We start from the raw sequence: 24101 nt of genomic DNA, 5'->3' as shown, positions 1-24101 counted from the left end.
TGCGGTGATGTGTTTTTAGAATTCCGTTCGTTTTCCAATTACCAAAACGCCCTTTTTCGAGCTGCCGTGTTATTCTCTTTTTTAACTGCTTCTTGATAAAGAAAACCTACGGGGTCCTGAAAGGAAAACATACAAACACCATTTTGAATCGATTCCGCAGCCGTGCCACAATCGAAACGGGCACGTAAATACAATTTGCCTGCCTGCCTCGGTGCGTTCCCATTGGATGGGTCGGTACAGCAGTTTGCTCGGCTCAATCATTTGAATTGTACGAATGAATTGAACGATCAGGATGATACGATTTCATTCGTATTCTTTCCGTTGGCGTATTTTAATATATTCGACGGTCATCCACCAGCTGGCTCGATTCCCCCGGTTTTTGGGCGCGCCTTGATAACCACTTTTCCGGTTGTTACTGCTTTCTCTTACCCTCCCGGAGAAGGATACGTTCCGTTGTTGTTGTTTTTGTTGTCGTGAACTAGGCAGCATCGGTTCCAACGGTGGCCCACTGAGTGTTGGGTCCTCCAGTTTGGCTGCTCAAGGGCGTTTCGATTAACAAACGACTAATAGCACCTTGGGTTAAGATACGGCCACTTTTGCTCGGTTGTAACACCTTCCCGCGCAGTGCAACGCTTTCCCGCTGGAGCTTCGAAATGCCAACGAATCGTGTGTAACGAATTGTTATTAAATTTGATAATTTCTCGCTTTTCGTGTTTCGGTCTCTCGCTTCGCACGTCACCCGGCCGAGCCCGAGCCGGACCGCGTGTGGTCTCACGGGGCACATCTACCCTTCACCCAGGGATGCCTAACAAACAACGAAAAACATTCACCGTTGGAGACCATACCGCCGTGTATTTTTTAAAGAAACCGGTGAAAAAGGGTAAGTTTAAAAACGCTGCCCCGCAAGAACGTTGCGGCCAGAGCGCTTCTACTCAATTATTTAATAAAGCCATCATAATCTCCTCCCTGGGCTGGCTGGGACTGTGGTTTTGTTTTCAAATATCATCCTCCCCATCATCACCGACAGCGTGGATACGTTGTCGCACCGGGTGGCATTCGTCCCCGCAGTCGGGGATGATTTCTTTCGGCGTTTCGACGGGGTTTTGGTTTTCCGCGGTGGCAACCGAACAGCTGCAAGCTTGATGGTGCGCTCATTGGGTAGGATAATAAGCTAACCCATCATTATTTGGGAGTTTTCCTCGCAGCAGCGACTCTCACGCGCGGGGCCACCCAATCAAGGCGGTAGGCAGAGAATGGAACCCGAGCCACGAAAAAGGGCTGCTCGGTGGCGAGAAAATGATGCTTAAATGGCCGCCCGGCTCGTTCGTCAGCTGGACAGTGTCTCAGGATATTTGATACCTCGATACCCGCCTACCCATAGCGTGCACATCCCTAAGCGACTTGATGTGATTGAAGTTAATTGAGATCATAACCGGGCAACTGATTGGATAAACGGGGTGAAATTAACTCTATTGGGAAGAGCAGCTTGAACCCGTTCTCATTAAGGGGGCATATGGTTACCTGGTTTAGGGATTTGATATCACTATCAGAAACAATTTTGCTATATTCTAGTTGTGAAGGGAGCTGGGTAGAACGCTTCGGATGGAAATTGAAATACTCTTGGCGTTGTAATAGTACATAAACGAATAAACCAGGCCAGGTTTATCATGCAACTCAATTGTAATAAAAGCGTCTCGATTTTTTAAAAGCTCTAGCAAGCGGTAAATTAGAAACGACTTGAGAAAGCTCTCCTAATTTCCAGCTTCCATTAAGGGGGACTGAAGTAATACATCAATCTAAAACAAATCTACTTTCACAGCGACACACATTGTGTAAACTATGTTGGTTTGTTAATTTCACTAACTATAAGGATCTTTTGAGAGATTTTAGCCTTTTCAATCCGTGCGATGGTCAATTAATTAAAACTTTAATAAAATAGACTATAAAATTTGTTTGGACAATAATTCTAACCACATGATATGTAAGATTATCTTGATATCTAAACATTCTTATAGGTACAAAACGATCGAAACGGGTTTTTAAAGCTTACAAAACCAACACCTCCAAAACTAGTCTGCGATTTACATCCTATATTATTTCAGCCTTAAAGCTAAAATTAGATTCGAGTACCTGCTCAAAAAAATGCAACACAAGGTCGTGTTTTCATTTATCCCAAGATGCATTATAGAGATCAGGTGGTGGAATCTAGAATCAAAAGGAATGTAGACCAGGTTGTCGCATGTTTTATTATAAACAAATTTGAACGACAGGACAGATGAAAACTTTGGCTCAAACAGAATTATAAAATCTTCATTCAGAAGCAGAAACGATAAAAATCAACCTTCTAAATGCATACACCTTGAGATAAGCGCACCTGTACATTATACCCATTTTGATAGCTTCTCTAAAACTGCTAAACAATGCACAAAGTTGATGGGCTGAAATTTCAGCCTACGATCTTAAAAAGGAAAATTACTCTCATTGGACATGAACCATTGCTTTTAAACCGGTTGCTTTTAATGTTTTAATGTTTGATGTTGTTTAACGTAACAGTCAAAATTCTTAATACTTTCATAATTCTTCCTAATGTTCTATTTAGCTATTGTTCATTAACACTTGTACAACAACATTTAACAACAACATTAACGAATACTTGATAATGTCTTTGCGTTCTGCTCTTGTATGGACCGTTCCCCGTATCAAGGGCTGATTATCCGTCTGCGTAATAACAACGCAGACACTCTCACTCCAAACGTCACTGTGACTGGTCGAAGATTCTCTGCGCTCCGACTATTTTCAATATTATTCCGAGAAAACCTGTATCTTTGCTGAACTTGTTGCTGGTGTAGGTGACTTCATTGCCTGGTTTTGTTTAACAACTGGATTATTCACCGTCAATCACCTGGAAACGTTTTCCGGCCCACAATCATTACGTCGCTTCAACATCACAATCAATCGCTCATCCACAAAGCAATGGCTGGTATTTGTTCCGCCTGCGCTAACGACATCGTAGCTGCTGATCGCATTGTGAAATGCCAGGGTTGGTGCAACTCTGAGTTTCACTTCTCATGCAGCGGACTTTCTGAGGAACTTTCCGCTACTATAGAGTCCTGTGCACAACTTTTTTGGGCCTGTAAAGCCTGTGTAAAGTTTCACAAGGATCCGCGTACGGCCGTGTTGAGGTCATCCACCCCGTACACTCACACTTCTGTCGACCTACTGTCCAGCATAGCCGACCTTAAAGCGGGCCTCCGTAGTGAGCTGTCACAGCATACCACAGCTATTAAGTTAGAGCTTCTGGAAGTTTTAAAGGCGGAGATCCGTTCCTGCTTGCGATCGACGCATGCCGCCACCGATTTACCGTCTCAACGGCCCATTCATCACAATTCAGCGCCTAAATTGTTTAATTCAGTGGTCAAAAATATCCCCGGTACTATTACACCCACACTACAACAGTATCCATCATTAGCCGCTTCTCTTAGTGTGAGTGCGAACGAACCGTCATCCTTCACCAATATGCCACCAGTTTACAACCCGCAAACACCACTACTCAGAGGATCGGGATCGCCGCTCGATTCTGACACACTAGACACCATCCCACACACCGATACGCGAATGTGGCTATTCTTTACGCGTTTCTCCCCATCGGTTACCACTGAGCAGATTTCTCTCATGGTACAAGTACGGCTAGCACTCGATAAGCGGGATGTGTTTGTACACCGTTTGACGAAGCTTGGTGCCGACACTAGTACACTCTCATTTATCTCATTTAAGGTGGGCATACCAGCCACTTTACGCAACAAGGCTCTCTCACCTAACACATGGCCCTCTGCTCTTACCTACCGAGAGTTCCGTGACTATCGGACCAATAATTATAACACTAATACCTGTGCAACAACTGAAACAAATTCGATGCTCGATCAAAACGTTACTCCCGCTACCGACACTTATCATAATCCTCTCTCACATTCTGGAGGGAGTGCCGCGATGCCAACTACTACAACAGATACGCTCGCACAGCCCGTTACGATTTCCTCACCTGCCATGACCACTACAGACGCAGCTTTGTTTACAAACGAACCACATCTTGACCTTAATGAGCGAATGCTTGTTACTACCACACCTACTAGGTCACCTCCCGAATGCTTAGCCGCTCCTAAAAAACGACCGAAGCGAAACGCTAAACGGACTGATGAATCTGCTGACGCTGGCCCGTCGGATGAATAGCAATCTTGCACCGCATCCGGCGATGCACCTCGTTCAGCTCATCCCAGTCTCTCTATCTACTACCAAAATGTACGTGGTCTACGAACGAAAACTACAAATCTTCGCCTGGCGCTATCAGAATCAGAATATGATTTTATCATTCTTACCGAGACTTGGCTTACTCAGTCAATACCTTCCTCGCTCCTCACTGACGATCATTATCATATCTACAGGTGCGATAGGAATCTTTCCAACAGTGCCCTCTCACGCGGTGGGGGTGTTTTAATTGCAAGTTCCTCTTCAATACCGACATGTGAAATCGCATCGCCTAATACCATACTGGAACAACTTTGGATCAAAACATTGCTGCCAGGTGTCTCTGTTTACATCGGCGTTGTTTACATTCCGCCTAGTCATGCGAATGACCCCGCAGTGATGAACGCTTTACATGATAGTGTACGTGAAATTTCAAGCCGCATCAAAGAGAGCGATTTATTATACGTCTTCGGAGATTTCAATAAACCTGATATCAGATGGGAGCTGACTAATACATCAGAAGCCACCGATTGCTCTCCATGTTATTCTGTCATGCATTATGCGCCTTTATGCAATTCCGTGGCTAATACCGATTTCGTTGATGGGTTGCATAGTACCGGATTATTTCAGTTGAGTGGTATTGCAAATCAATCTGGGCGTCAATTGGATCTGGTCTTCGCAAACCTTGCCGCAACCAATATTTTGTGCGACTCAATCACACCTCTGCACTCTGTGAATGGTACTTCGGCTCTAGAGAACTTCCTCCCATACGTAACACACTGTAGTATTCCACTTCTCAGTGAGGACTTTCATCATCCTTCATTGGATATGATGATTTATTATCCCGTACAACTATCCCACACCACCAACAGTCACACTCGCAGTACAGTCAATAGAAATTTCTTCAAAACGAATGTGGAACGTATGAATGCCCTTATTGTGTCGTTTGACCGTAATTTTGACTGCTCCAACTTTTCCACTATCGACGAAGCCACCGATTGCTTTAGCGTTTTTATGCGCTCAGCGATTAATTCCTGCGTTCCTGTTGCTCAACGAAAGCCTGGCCCCGATTGGTCTAATGCATCTTTAAGACGGTTGAAAAAAATAAAATCAAAAGCCTACGCGGATTACAGTAGAACGAGATCATCGCTGCATAGGAGAATTTTTTTCGATGCACTGAACAATTATCGTCGACATAATCGTGTGCTCTACCGCTCCTTCATTCGCCGTACTGAAAGGCAGCTATTTTCCAAGCCGACACGGTTCTGGAGCTTCTGGAACAAACGGCGCAATATAAGAAGTATCCCTCCGTCAATGAGCTACAATGGCCAAACTAGTATCGATACATCCGATATTTGCAACACTCTCGCCAATCGTTTCGCTGATGCATTCACCCTTCCTGTTCACAATCCTAACACACTAGCAGAGGCCACCCGCAATACTCCATCGGATGCTATCGATTTTATTATACCCACAATTGACGAAGCATTAATTGCGCGCACACTCAACGATATAAAACCATCTACATCATCTGGACCTGACAATATTCCCGCATACATATTGAAGCACTGCCGTCAATCACTCGCACCCATTCTTGCCAAAATATTTAATGATTCCCTTATGCGTGGCACGTATCCTGAGTCCTGGAAACACGCGCGAATGATTCCTATCCATAAAAAAGGCAGTCGACTTCATGCTAGTAATTATCGTGGCATTGTATCCCTATGCGCTTGTGCAAAGGTGTTTGAGCTCATTCTATACAATCCGCTACTCACAGCAGTTCAAAACTATATGAGCCCTAGTCAGCATGGATTTCTCCCAAGGAGATCTTCCACCACAAATCTTGCTGAATTTGTTGGCTACTGCTTCGACAACATGGATCGTGGTACTCAAGTTGATGCAGTATATATCGACTTCAGGGCTGCGTTCGATAGTATTTCTCATGATATTCTACTTTCGAAGCTAAAAAACTCGGTTTCCTCGACTGGCACATCACCTGGCTGCGTTCATATTTAACTGGTCGTTCGTACTACATAAGTATAGGATCTCATCGTTCTCACTCTTTCACCAGCTCCTCCGGTGTGCCTCAAGGGAGTAATTTGGGACCGCTACTCTTCCTCATCTATATAAATGATCTATCTTTCGTTTTACCGCCAGGCCAACACCTAATGTACGCCGACGATGTAAAAATATTCGCTCCAGTTAGAAACGACAGTGACTGTGTACGCCTTCAAACGATCCTTGAGAATCTGGATAGCTGGTGCAGCAGAAACGCTCTCCAAGTGTGTGCTGATAAATGCCAGTGTATATCATTTAGCAGAGCCCGTCACCCCATCACGTTTACATACACTATGCTCAACACGGCTTTGGCTCGCACGACATGTATCCGTGATCTGGGGGTGCTACTCGATCAGAAGATGTCATTTCGCCCTCACATTGATAGCGTTGTTGCGAAGGGAAATCAGCTACTTGGTTTAATTACGCGGACCTGTAGCGAGTTTACCGATCCCATGTGCGTCAAGTCGATCTTCTGTGCCATCGTAAGGTCGTGCCTGGAGTACTGCTGTCCGATCTGGTGCCCGCTTGGCGTTGGTGACATCAATCGCCTCGAAGCCATTCAACGGAGACTCACCAGGTACGCGGTTCGACTCCTTCCATGGCAATCCCACCACGCTCGGCCCACCTACCATCAGCGGTGTCTGCTTCTCGGACTTGAACCACTCTGCTCTCGACGTAAAAACGCCCAATGCCTTTTCATATTTCGGCTCCTTAACGGAGAGATCGATTCCCCGGCATTACTAGCCAGCATCAATTTGTTCGCTCCCTGTCGGATTCTTAGATCCAACTTCCATCTCCGTGTACCGCGTACCCGCAACAACCATAGCCAGGGACACCCTATTATACGTATGTCCCTCGAGTTCAATGAAGTGTTAGATTTGTTCGATTTTAGTATGTCTACTTCCACGTTCAAGGAGAAATTGCGTCTACGTCACATGTAATGTTTGCTTATAACTAGATGTTTATTTATATGCTCCTTAATTTAATTATAAGGTTGCCGATTAGACACGATGGTCCGTCGGTTTATATATGAAATAAATAAATAAAATAAAATAAATAAATAATGTATAAATTATGAAGTGATCATACAATGCCGGTGCCGATGATTAGGACCGGTCTGGTAGTACAGTCGTCAACTCGTACGACTTAATAACATGCCCGTCATGGTTTCAAGCCCTAAATGGACCGTGTCACCATATGTAGGACTGACTATCCTGCTATGGGGAGATCAATAAGTCACTGAAAGCCAAGCTCACTTCACTAGTGGGTACAGGCAGGCCTTGACCGACAACGGTTGTTGAGCCAAAAGAAGAAGAAGAAGAGATAAAGTTGAATTGTAAAAAAAAACTGTTGAAATTTATGAATGTAAAATAATGAACTAATTTTTTGAAAGAGTTAAATTCAAATAACGAAGTATAATGAATGAAGGACTGTGTTTAAACCCCAGTGAAAATTAAATAATACTTCGAATGTCGAATTATCCAATGAAAATATAAAACTGAAGTATGAGTTCAACATAGAAAATATAAAAAAAAACTATTCTTATACATGAGGCTCATAGAGTTCATCAGTCACTTTCTCATCAGTTTCTATCACACAACGTTTGTAACATACCGACGGGTTGTACCAAATTTTCTGATGAATTAATCTTCTTCAATGCATGCATCAACTTTTCAATCATGGATTATTCGAAGCATAACTAGCATAACAAGCATATATAAGAGTTTCGAGTGATATTAAAACAATGCCATTCGAATAATGTTCTATATCTTGTATTTGTATATATGCTTGATCGCTAATGTGATGCATTGTGAATCTGAAGACTACTATCTGAATATTTGTTTGAATTAAGTACTGATTTGCAAAGGATAGTTGTGCTTCATATTTCTTAATAAAAAATCCACCTGATTAGCGTTCATAGTATTTATAATTCATCCGAATGACTAATAAGCTTATCTGCCATTAGCATAGCAGGCTGAAACAAGTTGTACAATGCTACTTTTTGAGAAGCAACAAAATTAGTAACATGGAATGCTAAAAAAATGTTGAACTAGAATTTAAGAATCATATGAAATAATTTTGTGTTCAGAAATAATATCATTTTTTAGCCAAAATATTATAATGGTTGTCGATTGTTTCAAACAAAGCATGCATTATTTTGATGTATGATACAAATATAAGTTTTCATGAAGGCCATACCAAACATATTAAAAAAAGCAGCAACATCCTGATAAATGTGTACAATTAAATCGTCATTAAACATTTAGCTTGTGAATGTGCTCTAATTGTTTCGAGGGTGATGATTGTTTCGTCGGGTCGTAAACACTTTCCACTGAAAATAGAATGCACTTCGAAATCCTTTGGGCATCATCATTCTGCCGTCACATCCATTATCACAACTCACAAGACAGTTTATCAAATAACGATCACTGTCGGTGCTTCAAAAACCACTGTCAGCAATAAATGTAACAATCTGAAGCAAATGAACTTCCAATTTCAACCACTGCGGTCGAACATGCGGCTTGTGACCTACGTTTGTCAACACGTCATTACTTTTCCTTCCTGTGTTCTTTCATTTCTTTCATACACACACGCACAACACGTTCGTCACTTACCGCTGTATTCCCACCGGAGGATGAAATGTGCCAAACGACACGAGGAAATCGAAACAGTACACACCGTTTAAGTTTTAGAGTCATATCAACTCTGAGTGTTCATTTTCATGTATTTCTTGATGTTTTCTTTTCCAATTCGTCTGTACGCTCTTGCACATGGGTTACGAAGGTTTCGTTGGTCACAGTTTTACTTCAGTGACGGGCGAGACGGTCGTTTGCTAGATCCTAGCTGGGGTTTACGTGTACAGCTAGCAGCCTTTCTTACGTCTATAAACTTTACAATCACGAAATACACTGGGCCTTACAGAAGCTGAGGATGTGTTGCGAGAAGTTTTGCTATCGGTAGTACACGTTTGGGTGAGATTTTCCTGCTACATATTTTGCTAGTGCTTTTAAATTAATATACCTACATACGCTACGCAGCCTTGGGTTGAGCTCGGTTCACATCGATCGGACAAAGGGGCTTGCGATGATTCTACACATTCACATACTACACTCCAACCGAACGCTGCCATACCAGTTCTGTATCTTCTTCTATGAGAAACATATTTACACAAACTTCCCGCCGGTCATACAAAACAAACAAACAGGAGTTGGCGTTCGGAGGACCTTAAGAAAAAAACATATTAAAAAAAACATCTCCAACGCGTCAACGCGAGCAGTTATCACACAACAGTAACCTAACCTAATCTGCAGTACAAAACGGCAAACAAAGAGGGGCGCTCGCCCACCAATAGAATATGGTTTTGTTACGTTCAATAGTAATACTTTTCTTCATCTTTGAATCGGTGCTGAATCGGTCGCTACCTCTAGCTAAAATAATTACGCGTGAGTGTTACGCATGTACAGGTCTAAAATCTGATTTGCAGTCTTGCCACCGTTGCGTCTTGCCAGATACACAGAAAGAACGTTCCCAAAATCAAAACATCACATATTCATTTACTCGCTATATGTACAAAACTGAACAAGAAGATAGGATCCTTCCCGTATGGTGTGTGAGGTGAACACAGACGGTGGCCACACCATAGCATTCAAAACGTGCGGGCCAACACACTAACAGACAGTTTAAAATCGAATATTGCCACAAGCGGGAGCCGGTCGACTCCGCTGCCGTACTTGCGAAAGTGCGTAGAGCCCTTTGCACACTTACGCCACTCTATCCAGACCGTGGGGATGTAGGAAGGATGCGCTGTTTGCGAGGAAAAGTTTGCTACGGTTAAGTTCCTGGGTTGGTTTCGCGGGGTTTTTTTTTATTCAGCGCGTGAGCGTGAAGAAGCTTACTTCTGTGGGCTGCCACCGTCGTCGTGCATGATTTTCTTCTTGAGAATGTTCATATCGTTCACATTCTCCAGGAACGTTTTGTGTGCGGACAGCACCTTCACCGTCTCGACGTCCTTCTTCAGCTCCTCCATGTCGCGCTTCAGCTTGGCCCGTCGGTTCTGGAACCAGGTGATGACCTGTGAATCGGGGGAGCAGGAAGCGTACGCGTGCAGTTAGTGAAAACTGTTGTAATGTTGGTCTGACAGAGTGGGGAAAAAGTTGCGGACGTTGGGGAAACAGGGACTGTTGCCGGGTAGCCTGCACGCGAATGACACACTTACCTGTGCGTTGGACAGGCCGAGGGCGGCCGCTATCTCGTCCCGATCCGAAGGTGACAGGTACTTCTGGTACAGGAACCGCTTCTCCAGCTCGAAGATCTGATGGTTGGTGAACGCCGTCCGTGATTTCCTTTTCTTCTTTGGCTGCGGTCGGTTGGCGAACAGGTTTAAATGCGATTGTTCTGTAGAAAGAAAAGGAGAGAAAGAGAAACGGAGTGAGTGAGTGAGAAAAGGTCAGGGCAACATTAGTACAATTTGTTAATTGCAACGCTAAAATTGAAGACAAACAACAAAATGCTACGGGCAGGCTCAATCAAAGGCCAACACACCGACCGACCGACCGACCGTTCGATTACGGTGTCCGAATCCGACCGATTGATCTTTACCATTGCGCGCTTTTCCCCCTATGCGGTACGTGCAATAATCGCCTTCCCTCAGGCCCCAGCGCCCTTCCCCCGACCGATAGTCTACGGGCTACAGGCCACAGACACATCATCATCTCCCGGGCGCTTCGGTACGCGGCGGCACCTCCTTTTTGGTGGCTCGTATGTATTTTTTTTGCTCCTGTTTAGCGGTGGTGGTGCTGCTATAAAAGCATAAAACTTTATTGAGATCTAATTTCCTCCTCAATGAGATGCCATTCGAGGGGCCTGATTTGGAAGGCCCGGAGCTGGCAAAAGCAGCCGATTGCTCACTTTCTGCTTTGTTTTAGTGGTGAGGTTGAAGCTTTGAAAGGTTGGAAAGTTGAAATGTTACTCCGTTTCGTGCGTCTTTTGATGGAGGGTACGTAATAAATAATGAAATATAATTGTTGGTCTTTGATTAAACATAACGTTTTGTCTCCAGACGGTTTAATGAGTGGTTGGAAAACAAATAGAGCCATTCAAACTATTATCATTCTGGTATACGATCACGAGTTGTACTAAATGAAAATTATTGAAAAAAACAGTAGCCATTTTCCGGTTGCTCGAAATCCCAACGATTAGACACACAAAAAAAAAACGAAAAAGCAACACTATCTCTCAAACGATCCTCAAAACCCAACCGGGGGGAGAAAAAGACAAACCCATCCGACCAACACGTAAGCCCTCAAAACGACAACGACACTAATTAACATCCGAGTGAGAAACGAATCGACGGGTTTCGACCGACCCAGACACTCATATATATAGAAAAACAGGCATTTCACGTAACAAAGCCCCCGGTTTTTTGTTTTGTTTTTGGCCAAAGTCCGAAGAACGGTCGGGAGGGAAAAAAATCCCCCCGCCCGATCGCTCGCCGCCATGAAAAGCGTCGTCACTCGCACCGACCGATACCCACAGGGGGGAGAAATATTAAATTAAATGATAACATATTACGCGGCAGCGCGGTGGTTTCTTTGGTTAGCCGAAACAAGCCGCCTGCTGCATGCGCCCGCGATCACATCCGCGCGCGCGGCGGATATGAAAGGCGGCGCGCACAAACCGGGATGATATGGAAACACCGGGAAGACACACGAAAACCTTCCCTTTTCCCCGCTAAAGCTGCCGAGCGTCCGTAGTGCGCCGTTTTTTTTATTTCATTAATGGGGTGCCATGGTGCCCGGGCGGATGCGATGTTCCACGGACATGCTTATTATTATGACGCGCTTTTTTGTTGTGCTTGTTGTGCTGTTGCCGTTGGTTGTGCTCTTTAGGTTCCTCTCGCTCGTTGTTATGTTTTATTTCAATCCATTTCCACCCGACCATTTGGGGCAACGTCTCGTTCGCGAGGCAATAAAATTATTAAAATTAAAATGAAGAGAACGATTTTGGCGGCTGGGCAATGTTACAAGAGACAGAGAAAGAAAGGGAGAGAATAGACAGAGAGTGTTGGCCAGGGCCGGATGATCGTCGGTAGGATTGAAGTGCGCCGCAGCGGAAAAGCCAAAGGATCCGTCGCTAGAAATCTTTCACTTTTCAAAAGTTGGATCCAGATCGGCGGCCAACGACCAGTGGCTGTAGAAACCGCCCGATTCCTGTTGGGCAATAAAGATGTCAACCGTATGAGGTAGTGTCGCTGCCACTCTCCGTGACAGATTGTAGAAGCGATCTGCGCGGTGACATTCGTGACAGGTAATTAGTGAGCATTAGCGGGCGTTTTGTGAGGTGCTTCAGTTGACAGAGCGAATAAGAAATCGCATCAAAACTGCCTCGATTGTGCCAAAACAAATCCGCCATCCCGAAAGGCGGCAGATGGGACTGGGACACTGTTTTGTGTGTCGGTGTGTGCTGTGCGAAAAGCAACCAGGCACGTAAAACACTCACTTTGCGGTACAAATTGTAACATTAATTACCAAACATTACTATGATTTAGTGTGCCGTCTCTGTGAAATCGCTTTGATGAATGTGTGCGAGCGCGCATCAAACAGTTTCGGGTTCGGGTGATGCAACATCATAATGCCAACAACACCCAAACCCACACCCAAGGATGCTGTGAGGGTGGAAACATGAGGCGGGTCGCGGTGAAAGCATAATTGCATCGAGCGACCGAGCAAGCGGCAACGATGGAAACGATGCAGAAAAGAACTGCACCGGCTTGGTACCGATTGCATCTTTGCCGCTTTGCATAAAAGTGCAGAAATTGGTCACCCTTGACACCCTCCCCTCTCCCCGTTTCTTTGGAGTCGCATTCAAATCGATTCCGTCGCAAATTGACCGGCACCGAGCAGCGCGAGGCAGCTAATTAGGCTCTCGCGGGGTCCCAAATCGTCACTTCTCAGAAGCGTGCGAGTCAGGTTCTACTCGGGTCGCCCCATCGAATTGGGAGGGGAGAGGGTGGGGCTAACAGAAAGGGCCGGGTGACCGTGGTAGTTAATTGCCTTGCCATGCTGGATGCCGCACTGTGTTCCCGTTAAATGAACCGATTAACTGCGAGACGAACGCGCGCACATCGAGCAACATAGAGACGGGGGGGGGAGATGGTGCAACGGGAAGCCCTAAACCCTTCACACCGGCTAATTCTTTGATCTGCCTGCGCAGCGCTCTGCCTGGGTGTGCTAACGGCGCGATCAACCAGAGCTGATGCATAAGTTGGCGTTTTTGTCAATAAACTTGTCAAAAGGCGTCCCCACTCATGCCCGCCAAATCCCCACACACACAGACACTCTGCTGTGCAGGCCGGTCGTTCCTTCGTTCGTCGGAGGTCCCTCCGATCTTTTTTTTTTCTCTCTCTCTCCTTCGGTCTTGTTGGTTGGCGTTTTGCGCGATTCGTGTTTATGATTTCTCACCCACAAAATGCATCGTAGAGCGCTGTTGGATCTTGTTGCGATCAGATTCAGCACCAAAGCACCCGCCAGTTAAGAACAGTAGCACTGTGAGGCGGCTTTTCCCTTCCAGGAAAATCTATAGTCGATTGTGGTGGTGTTGGCGAAAAAAAAACAGAAGGAAGAACGATAAAAAATCGCACTAAAATTCCCGGGAACCATGACCATGGTGCCCTCTGCTTTATGGCACCGATAATTAGCTCCGGTGTCAATTCCAATCCAATCCATCCTCCTCGGTGGCTTCGGTGCTTACGGTGACTCACGGTGACCAAGACCGAGCGAACAGTGCGCCGGTAAAAACCGGTAGGGTCGTAAAAATCACGGAACAAAGAACGCCCCTACCGTGTGGCCACCGTTTGCGCATCGTTTATGATGTTGGGTCGTTTTGGATCCCGCTCGATAGGAAAAGCACGCTAAAGCGTTAAAGCTTCAGAGGGCTTCCAACTTATTGACGGATTGACGAGCGAGACCTGCCCCATTTTGTGGGGGACCCTTGTGCCGAAGGTAAATGAATGTATTAGCGTTTTGCTAAGCGTTCCAACGGCGTTCGATCAGTACACAGCTCCACAGCTCCGGATGGAATGAATGCCACAAAATATGTTTTGTACGTGATGGCAAACAGATACAGCATAGGCAAAGTTTCAACGAACACACCTAAACCCTAGAGCAGTGGCACTAGCATTAACAACCCAGTGAGACACTCGACTACCACCTTCCAACTCCAGGACGATGGTGCGAAAACCGTGCGAAACCTACGAACACGCAGGGACAGTAACAGTAATGGCGAAACAGCGCTCGAATCGATGGCGTTCCGCGTGAGAGCACACACAGCCAGCCACTGCGTCAAATGGACGGTGACGGAACACGGTTGAAGGGCCGGCCGAGAGCCGCACACAACAACACACGCACTCGGCGACCAGCGCGGCGCAGTAAAACAAACAACAACCGACCGGACAAATGCTGTCCCTTCGTTCCGCCTATGTGTGCGTGCGTGAATGAAACCCACTCCAGCATAAGATCATTCGCTTGTTTGTATTTGTGTAATGTTTGCGGCCCCACCTCTCCTCTCCCCCTAGTGGCCACACTGTGTTGGGGAGGAAAACGCATCCCCCCGAAAAAAGCAAAAAAAAAAAAAACAGTTGGAAACGAAAGCAACGAACGCGCTTGCGCTGCTGCTGCGGCGGGGTGCGTAAGAAGAGGTTGATAAATTGTGATCATGAGCGGCCGGGCGGCTGGGGGGTGTTGGAAGGCATGTATCCAAAGCAAGCCGGAGCAAGCGCCAAAGCGGGACCGGCAGGCAGCGCGAACGAAAGCGAGAACGGTCGACGACGCCGACTTTGATGTTGTTTGCTGGCAACCCCCGAAAAAACCACGCCCCACGTAAGGAAGCGATGGCGCTTTGTGTTGGTGCTGGTGTTGCTGCGTTGGGTTCGTTCCTTTCCAGCGCGCTTTGCGAGTGTCGTCTTTTGTGTTCGCTATGCTTTATGTTTCGGTGAGGAGAGTCGGGAAGTCTTACTGTCGCGCTATGTTGGAAGAGCTTTAGCGAGCGGAAATTCTATCGATTGAACCGATTTTTTGTTCACTGTAAGCGCGAATTCGCGAGGTAAAATCAACCCAATATGTGTATTTTAAGCTCACTTGAACGCTTGTCCGCTTGGGCGAACAATTAAGAAATAAAAGTTTTAAAACCGTTGAAATACAACCGACAAGTGCTCGATAATTAAATGGCATGATTAACGTGTGCTCCCTTCTCCCTCCTGCTGGCGTCTGATACTTCTTACGGTAAACAACTTCGATCCAAAATTGGTAGTTTGCTGACACCAATAAAACCATAATTGAACGGCCCAGCTTGAACGGCACCTAATTTGCAGTATTTTTTTGCAAACAAACGTGAGTCAAGCGAGCGGAACGGCCACGTTTGGAGCCGACCCACAGTCGGGCCTACCTTTGCGTTCAGCTGGTGTCGTGAGCGGTAATTTCCAGCCGCCCGCCGTAGGACTCGTAAAGGATGACGCAATTCCGCGCTGGTAGTGTGCCCGCTGCGCTAACGATTTTGCTTCTAATTAATCAATTAATTATGGACACCGTATTATGGCGGAGTAGCAAAAGAGAGAGAGGGAGAGAGAAAGACAGTGTCTGTTAGGCACCTCACCTGACCCTACCGTACGGCAACTTCCCTAAGCTCATGGAAACAAATGATGAACGACAAATTGGTAAGTAGTAGCACTGTACTCCCCGCTGTACACCGTTCACCACCAACAAACGTTCCGAGGGTTCGATTATTTCTATAATAGAGACACAGAACACACACACAGACATATTCGTAGTGACTAATGCTAACGATGCAGTCGATTGCAGCTACTGTTGTTAGAATCCAAGTCGGTAGTGTACGACCTCGTGTCAGTACTGCCACTGGCAAATTGTCACTCGTCAAGCTGAACCGGTGGTGGGACCTGAGGGACCACCAGAGCTGCGTATAATGATAGTGCTTTTTTCTACCTTGTCCCCTGTTTAGTGTGCCCCCCTTCGCCCACACACACACACATTCAGCGTGTTTGTGCTGCGAACAAAAGCTTCACATTAGGATAATGATTTCATGCAGCCCACATGATGAGAATCCTGTTAGTGGCACGCAAGTGTCGCCTGGCCGTTGGTTTCGGTCTCGCCCGTCCTTCCCGGTCACTGCAAAAGGTGAAGGGTGGTGCGGTGAAACTAGGCCAACTTATTAGCGGACCGAGCCATTTAATTAGCGTTGAGTTGTGAGTTAAAGTTTGATTTAGTAGCTGCTGCTGCTGCTGCTGCTGCTTATGGATTTAGACCTTAGAGTAAAAAAGAATTTTAAAATAATTACCTAATGTACTAATATCTATTTTTAGCAGAAACGAGTGACCTAAAATAGGCATTCAAAATCCCACTCACATTTACCGCACCTTCCAAAGCGCCAAACACAATGGGGTGATATTTCCTTTTGGTCGCCGTTCAGCAGCCCTCCAGAGCTAATCAATTACCACTCGGTGGCAGCTCCCTGGCCCAACACACACGGACACAGTGCCCTGCCCAAAACGGGACATGGGCATGAGCGAGCACCCAACACACAATAACCGGGTCGCACCTCAAACAATGATCAATTAACACTGTAATTAAATCGAACTTTCCACAAACACACCGACGAGGGTCCAACGGTGCTGCCGGTTGCTTGTGTTTTTCCCGTACCTTCTAAAGCTTTTCCTTCCCGTGTGTGCGCATAGAGACCGGCTTTTCTTCCCGTTTGAGCTCCCAGAATGAGTGGGCATTTTCCCTTTCGAAAGGGGGAGTAGTGAAGAAAATTAGCGCCAGGCAGGCAGGAGCAAAACCAGCGGTCTTGTGCAAGTACGGTTCGGGCTTCTTGGTGTCGGTGTCGGTGAAGGGTAATTATTTTTATGACACGCCGAAATACTTCCCGCCACACACACACACACACACAAACATCGGACAACATCGCGTGAATGTCGCTCGTTTTCAAAGTGACGTTTGCGCGGTGGTGTGTGTGTGTGTCTACGGTAAGGGGCTTTAAAACACGGAAAACTTCCCTTCCCATTTCCCATCGCGCACACCGTGGTTCCGTGTCTGTTGCCGCTTAGCAAAAAAGGGGTAAAGTCGATGTCTGGGCCCAGGTCAACGGTGTTCTCGGTGCGAGTAGAACTATCGATCGAGTGTTTTTTTTTGTTGTGTTTGTACTTTCGTGTGTTTGCTTCTTTTCCATAAGGTTTGGGGTGGTTTGAGAAAGCAAATTTTCAAATCAGATCGTGACTGGCACATTTAACGAGCCTTCGTACGGCCGTCTCCCGTCCAGCGAGCACTTCGTTGCACCTTCCTGTCTGGCTGCCCGCCGGCTCCGGCTCGTGGCACAAGGTACGACGCGGTCTTTTTCGACCGGGGCGCTAATTTTCAATAAATACCCCATTCGCTACAAACTGCAAAGAACAACAAAGCCCTTAAAACTCACTCGCCGAAACAAACATGCGCTATTGATTGCGGGAACCATGGTCTGCGGGTTGTTGGAGGTAGAAGCACAGGAAGCATTCCTCTGCTATGAGAATGTTTTTTTTTTGCGTACAGTAGGATAAAAGCAACTGCTATGCCACCCACCAGCGGCTACTCGGGCGGTCCAATGACCACCAGGGTTGCGAACAAAACGTGCGTAGCGTAATGTTTTGTCTAACATTACATGTACTCATGTAATGTAGTTGCAATATGAGTATTCAAAAGAGAGAGAGGAAAAAAACATGATCACAACACACAACTTATCCCAAAGAAACACAAAAACAAAAAAATATCTACATGAAATGCCCTTCCGCGCATCATTCATTCATTCATGCCGGAGCATCAATGTGCCGGAAAGCTGACAAAATGTTCTTCTCGCCCGAAAAGAACTAATTTACCCATTTGCTGTCAAAACACTGCACGCTCGTGGTGTGGGTTGTAATTTGAGGTTGCAGCCCGGACATTTGCTGCCGGTCGTGTTTTTATCACTTTCGTTTGCGTTCTTGCCGGAGGAGAAAGTTGCAAGCACGGTGACGTGGGCCCAGCGAACGAGAGAGAGACACACACGCACACATATATACAGAAAGAGAGCAGAAAAGGTCGATCCTTTTGGAAAGCAATAAATTAGGAGTGAGTGCACGGGTCATAAATTTTCTCTTCGCCTTGCCGGTTCGCTTCGTTTTCCCAAAGCCGTCAAGGCCCCCGGAGGAGGAGGGTTAGTGCTTCCACCGTTAGAGAGGAACCACTTTTTTGTTATTCGTAGACCCTCATCTATATGCAAATGTAACGTTGGTAGTAAAACATGCCCTTGCTGTTGGTATGTGGTGTTTGTTACTGAGAAGCTCAAAAATCTCCTCACCGGAAACTAAGACTCGCTGACGCTTTGCGGGGAAGCTGTTTGGAGTGGCATCGCTCGGGCACAACGCACCGGTTCAGTAGAGGGCTTGGGAAAATGCGGCCATCTCCCGAGTGCGTCTATTATCTAATCGATCCGGGGTTGAGGGTTATGACCACTGGGAAAAGCCGACCACTTCGATGTCTAGGCCACAAACTGTACCGAGATTTACACGCTTGTCGATGGGGATATGGTTATTGTTAAGTCTAGTTTGGCATGAAGAAGGATGTTTATTGATAGTACCTCGAATGATGTGTCGTTGTTTGCCTGTACCTTCATTTGGCAAACAATTGATAACGATTCAGTGGGATTTTAAGGATCAGAAAATATGCCTGATGTTTTCTTCTGTTGGGATCAAGTCTTACGTAAAATATATTCTTAACAATTCTGAAATTAAAGATAAATTCCTTAAGAACTGAAGTGTTCATCATTTACCCATAAAAAAAACTCGCGTTGCTATTTATACTAATTCCGTACAAGTTGAAGTTTCAATCTGCAATGGTACAAAAAGCACCTCCAAAACCTCACCCAGCCGGAGCATATAAAGGCCCATAAAAACGAAGAACCTCATTATCGAACAGCATTCCCTCGCCGAATCTTTCCAATTGCCCCTGCAATAATTGTGCGCGTTTCGAATGCAAAACTTCGTCCCGTATCGAAAACATTTACAGCACGTAATGAATCTTCTTCGAAGCCACCGCACCATCACCAGCTTCGGGATGGGGGATGCAACCTGGTGCGGTGATCACAACAAGCAAGCAGGTCTCGTCGCTGTGCAGCATTCATCTGACCGATCCACCGATTGCTGGTCGTAAATCTTGCCATCATGCTCTGCTTTGCCCATGCAAATGCCATTTTTTTTTCTGCAGAACCTATGCCGAATCTTCTCTGTCTTGCTGCCTTTTACATCCTTCACACGTAAATAGCGTTGATAACCGACAACTGGAACGGAGAATACGGCGCGGCATTGTTGAGCCTGTTGCGCTGAGCTTCGCGTTCTGCCGAGGCCGCGTTCCGGCTGTCGAAAAGTGTTGCCGATTCTACCGGACGAAGCAGGCAATCATTACGAATTGTGCGGCTAGTTTTGAAACGATGATGTTGATGATGGTTGATATACCCGGCGATATGTGTCCAAATGTGACAAAAAAGATAAAAACAGTCAGCATGTCAGTGTTGCGGGTCAGAGATGCTGACCATACCTGGACCGAGCTCGATGCGAAGTCGCAAAGTGTGCGCTTGAAGGTTGGCTTCGCAGGCACTGGCCCCGGTTTGGGGCAGGAGCGGTCGAATCTCGCCAACTCCGAAGCGAATGGATGGGAAACTGTGCGGCAAAAGCATAAAGCGATGCCGACAGCGGCAGTCATAAATGCTAATATTAAGCATCAATTTACTATCGTTTAAAAGCCATAAAATTAATAAAAAAAATCATTTCACCAAACGGGCTAACGGGGGAGGGAGAAGCGGATCCTTAGCGGACCAGAGTGAGTTTGTCTCTCTCTCTCTCTCTCTTGCTCTCTGTGGACACAAATCAACCCGTTGAAGTGGATGGTGGACGGAGAGAGATTTCGTTTCTTGCATGCTTGCCGCTTCGTATCGTAACGGGTCTAAATGGCTTGTGTGCAGTCAAGTTGACGTATCACGGGGCGCCGTCATCTTCGTACGTAATTCTGGCAGAAACGGACTGAGCAAGCCACCCTCACCCCACACACACACACAAGCAGGCTCTCGAAGATGCTCTTAACCGACCCATTGCTACTTAAGATAGGAGAAGCGGCGCAACAGAACCCACAAGCCACCGGGCCAGCCGACGATGCGACGGGAATGCAACTCGGCAGTGCGTGCACCGATAAGTAGATGGTAATTATGATTGTTTGAGTTAAACATAAACATTTGAGTCACTCTCTTGAAGCCACTTGAAGATACCGCCGAAAGGAAAGGTGCAAGCCATGGCCCACGGGATCATACTGCCAAGCCCTTGGCTTGGCGCAGTGCGCCCTCCTCTCCCTACTCTCGCTCTCCGGCTTGAAATGTTCCAGGTGCAGCGGCACAACAGCACTCTAAAATGCACCGCAGTTGCGCATACGCGCATCGGAAGTTTGATGAGAAGTGATTAATTCACTTTCCGTCTAGCTCCCCCGCAACACACACACACACGCACACAGAGAGCTACATCGCACCGCAAGACCATTATATACCGCCGGCTCGGGCGAACAGGACGTGTCGGGTGCCGCAGAACGATGATGATGAGGGTAATTTCTGTCGGTCATTATCGAGCTTCAAGAGCGGGGTTTTGCTCCTTAATCGTGCTCAACGGAGCACGGCGCTGAGCAAAACAAAGCGTACGAAACAAAAGGCAAAGAGCGCACAAGGAAGGGAAGCAAACAACATCCCAGCGCAAACCCCCACACCGTGCGCGCCCCGTTTTGAGGTTTATTAATTTAAAAATCATTTATTCTTCGTAAAAGTGTTACCGTTCATCATCGTCATCGTTCAGCGGTGCTGCGGTGCCCGCGGGCTGCAAGGCTCGTTTCGCTTGAAGTGATAGAGCAAAAAGGCGCCGGTGGTCGTGCAGGGAGTGGCTCTGACGTACAGCAGAGCACTATAAAGATCGATCGCGATACAGCGCGGGCTGATCGTTGGAAGCGTCCCAAAGGGATTCGGACCGAAAGGACAGTAAAATCACAACCATAGTTCCATTACCCGCGCTCGGGTCGTTGATGATGATAAGGTGGAAAATGTGCCCCAAACAATCGAAGGCTCGCAAGTAAAGAGCAAGTCCTCAATTTCAATGATGACGTACGCAACCGAACTACAATACACCGAGGCCTACACTACAGCATGTTACAATTTCAATCTCCAGTCGGTACAAAACGGTACAGCGAAAAACCAAAATCGCAAAACAAGTTAAAACTCACACACTTATTGAGATTCAATTCTGACGCTTCAGGCGCCTCGGGCATTGAGAGGCCGCAGTTCGAAACTCTGGACGGAAGAAAACAGGAAAATTTGCCCTAAAGGGTGTGTTCACTTTTCACCCAGCGCTTTGATCTTTGCCGACAACGGCCAAAAGGAGTAAACAACAAATCAAAGAGAGAGAAAGAGAGAGAAAGAGAGAGAGAGAAAACTGGTGAGCAAAAAATTATGTAATAAATAGAGAACGAGATATGGTGCCAACGGTTGGGAAGAACGAAGAAACGAATGATCACTTTCCGAGATATACTGTGAGCGCGTTTGCTGTGTGTATGAGCCTGACTTGGGCTGCTACTTTTTGGTTGAGAATTGTGATTTGCGATGGTGTCATTGCACTATTTCCATGTTTGAACGAAACCATCTGCAAACAAAATCAACAGACAGCCACAAGTTGGCACGCACATGTTATGCACCCAACCTGCACTGAGAAAGAGATCACAACCACTCAGCATAACAACCACTGGCCGGATCGATCGCCGTCTTCCGATCGCCGGCTTACTGGCTAGGCAAACAAATTGTTCCGGCTGTTAATGGCCGAAAACGTCTCGCGAGTCTAGACGGCGTGGTATGCTTGCAGGCCAGAGAAAGTAGAAACTCAAAACAATCCAACATCCGCCGTCTTGCGATTGATATTGGGATCAAAGCAGGTGGGTTTAACGTATAACATCGAGCGCGGAACGAGGCTTGAAGGCAATGTTTGCCCACATGCAGATATGCTACCGCATTCGCTTCCGACTGTTACGGTGCTACGGAGAGGCGAATGGCTAGACATCACTATATACACAGTAGTTGAGGTTGGCGTAGAGAAATCAGTGTTTATGAGCTGCTTCACTATTCCAAGAATAGAATGCCATGTTTGCAACACATGTTACATGTAGTTTAGATAATGTTACGGCTACAATGCATGTTAGGGACGGTAGACTTTGGAATAATATTCAAATTATGAGTAAATAAAATTACTCAATCATTTCTTCAAAAGATGTGTCTGTTTCGATCAACCTTCGGACATGCTACCACAGTTTATTGAAAAAACAAGCCCCCGAACCCATCAGCTGCCAAACGAAGAAGTCACACCGAACGCCGACAAGATTGATTAAACTCAAATTGTGTCGCTGCGTGCCGCACAGTTGATGGAATTAGCAGCCCGAAATCAGCCAGTTTCTGGGGAAGAAGGTAAGGTGCGCGGTGTTCGGTGCACAGGAAATTGAAATGCCCTCAACCGTGTAAATACGGCGCGGGGACCAGCACCAGCTAAACGGACGGATACCACCAACACCACCACAGGAGCGAGGCGAGAGTCTCACGCAAACCCGCGTCCATCGCGGCAGCGACAAATGGGACAAAAACAAACTCACGAGAAAGCCATTTATAAAATTAATCGAAAAAAAAAACGGACGGGCGAATGAAATGCCCCCGTTTTGTCCTATCGCGCTCGTTTAGGGCTTACGTTTTCTTGGTAATACGATTGTCGCGCGCGCGCGCTCGCGCTCGGGCCCGGTTCACCCTCTCGCGTAAGATGGCGATTGTGTGCCGACCGGACCGGGCCTATGGGGGTAGTTTAGATAAGGCTTTTTTATGCTCCCCTGTACACTGAAAGAAGAAAGGAAACGCGAGTAGTATGTGTGCTTGTGCGTGTGTGTTTTTCTTTTCTTTCCCATACGTCTATTCATCGCATCGCCGCGGTTTTGTCACCCACCGGAGCATGACCAATGGCGGCGGGGAGGACCTCCGAGCTGAAGCAAAACCTCTCCATCTCCCGGAAAAAAAGCTACATTCGCTTGCGTCCCATCCGATGCGATCGTTTAGGCACTCTGCCGTACGCTCGTTAGCTTGGCCTTTTTTCTCCCTTTCGTCACATCGCCCGTCGTAGCCGGCCGTCGAGTTTGGCCACTAATGCGAACCAATTGCGTCGGTTTGCTTTAGCTTTTGTGTTCGACACCACCATCACTTCCACGCATGGGTAGGCACATTGTTTCCTTCTCCCCTCCCTGCCAAACCCGCAGCTCTTTGGTTTTGCTGGAAAATTGTCATTGCTCTTTTGCCACAATTTCCTGGTGGCAGAACAAAAAAAGGGACCCGCAAGCGAATCAGGAGTTGAAGATTTAATTGAAACTAAAATTAATTGGAAATTAGAAGCATACCTGCGGTACGACGAGCTACAAGCAGCTTCACCATATCCACACCACTCATATGCCCGAAAACCGCTGCTCTGCCGCATGGTTATGGTGCAGTACCTGAGTATGAGAAGCATCCAGCAGATGCTCTGGCGGTCGGCCGAAAACGTCTTACTCACGTTCTGCTACATTTTTCATTCGGGGAAAAACTTCCCCGACGGGGGCGGAAATATCGCCCAGACCTCCGGCGATGTGTACCCGCTGCCTGTGGCACTTACCAAGTACGTCGAGATGATGTTGCCA

At 46.6% G+C, this 24101-nt stretch overlaps 1 protein-coding gene across 1 annotated transcript in view; it reads right to left on the bottom strand.

The window, feature by feature from the left end:
* Nucleotides 1–8981: 8981 nt before the first annotated feature.
* The window catches only part of LOC120894864 (homeobox protein B-H1-like), a 28811-nt gene continuing 13691 nt past the window's right edge, over nucleotides 8982–24101 (bottom strand). Inside the window, exons 2-4 of the mRNA XM_040297712.1 lie at nucleotides 10517–10695; nucleotides 10197–10372; nucleotides 8982–10104 (exon numbers count right to left, since the gene is read on the bottom strand). Coding sequence (XP_040153646.1) covers nucleotides 10062–10104; nucleotides 10197–10372; nucleotides 10517–10695 — 398 coding nt within the window. The 3' untranslated portion in view covers nucleotides 8982–10061. The remainder of the gene's footprint in view (nucleotides 10105–10196; nucleotides 10373–10516; nucleotides 10696–24101) is intronic.

This window comes from Anopheles arabiensis, chromosome 2, assembly GCF_016920715.1.
Source record: "Anopheles arabiensis isolate DONGOLA chromosome 2, AaraD3, whole genome shotgun sequence".
Lineage (NCBI taxonomy): Eukaryota > Metazoa > Arthropoda > Insecta > Diptera > Culicidae > Anopheles > Anopheles arabiensis.
Note: the sequence above shows the minus strand (reverse complement) of the source record. Positions and strands in the feature narration are given on the sequence as shown.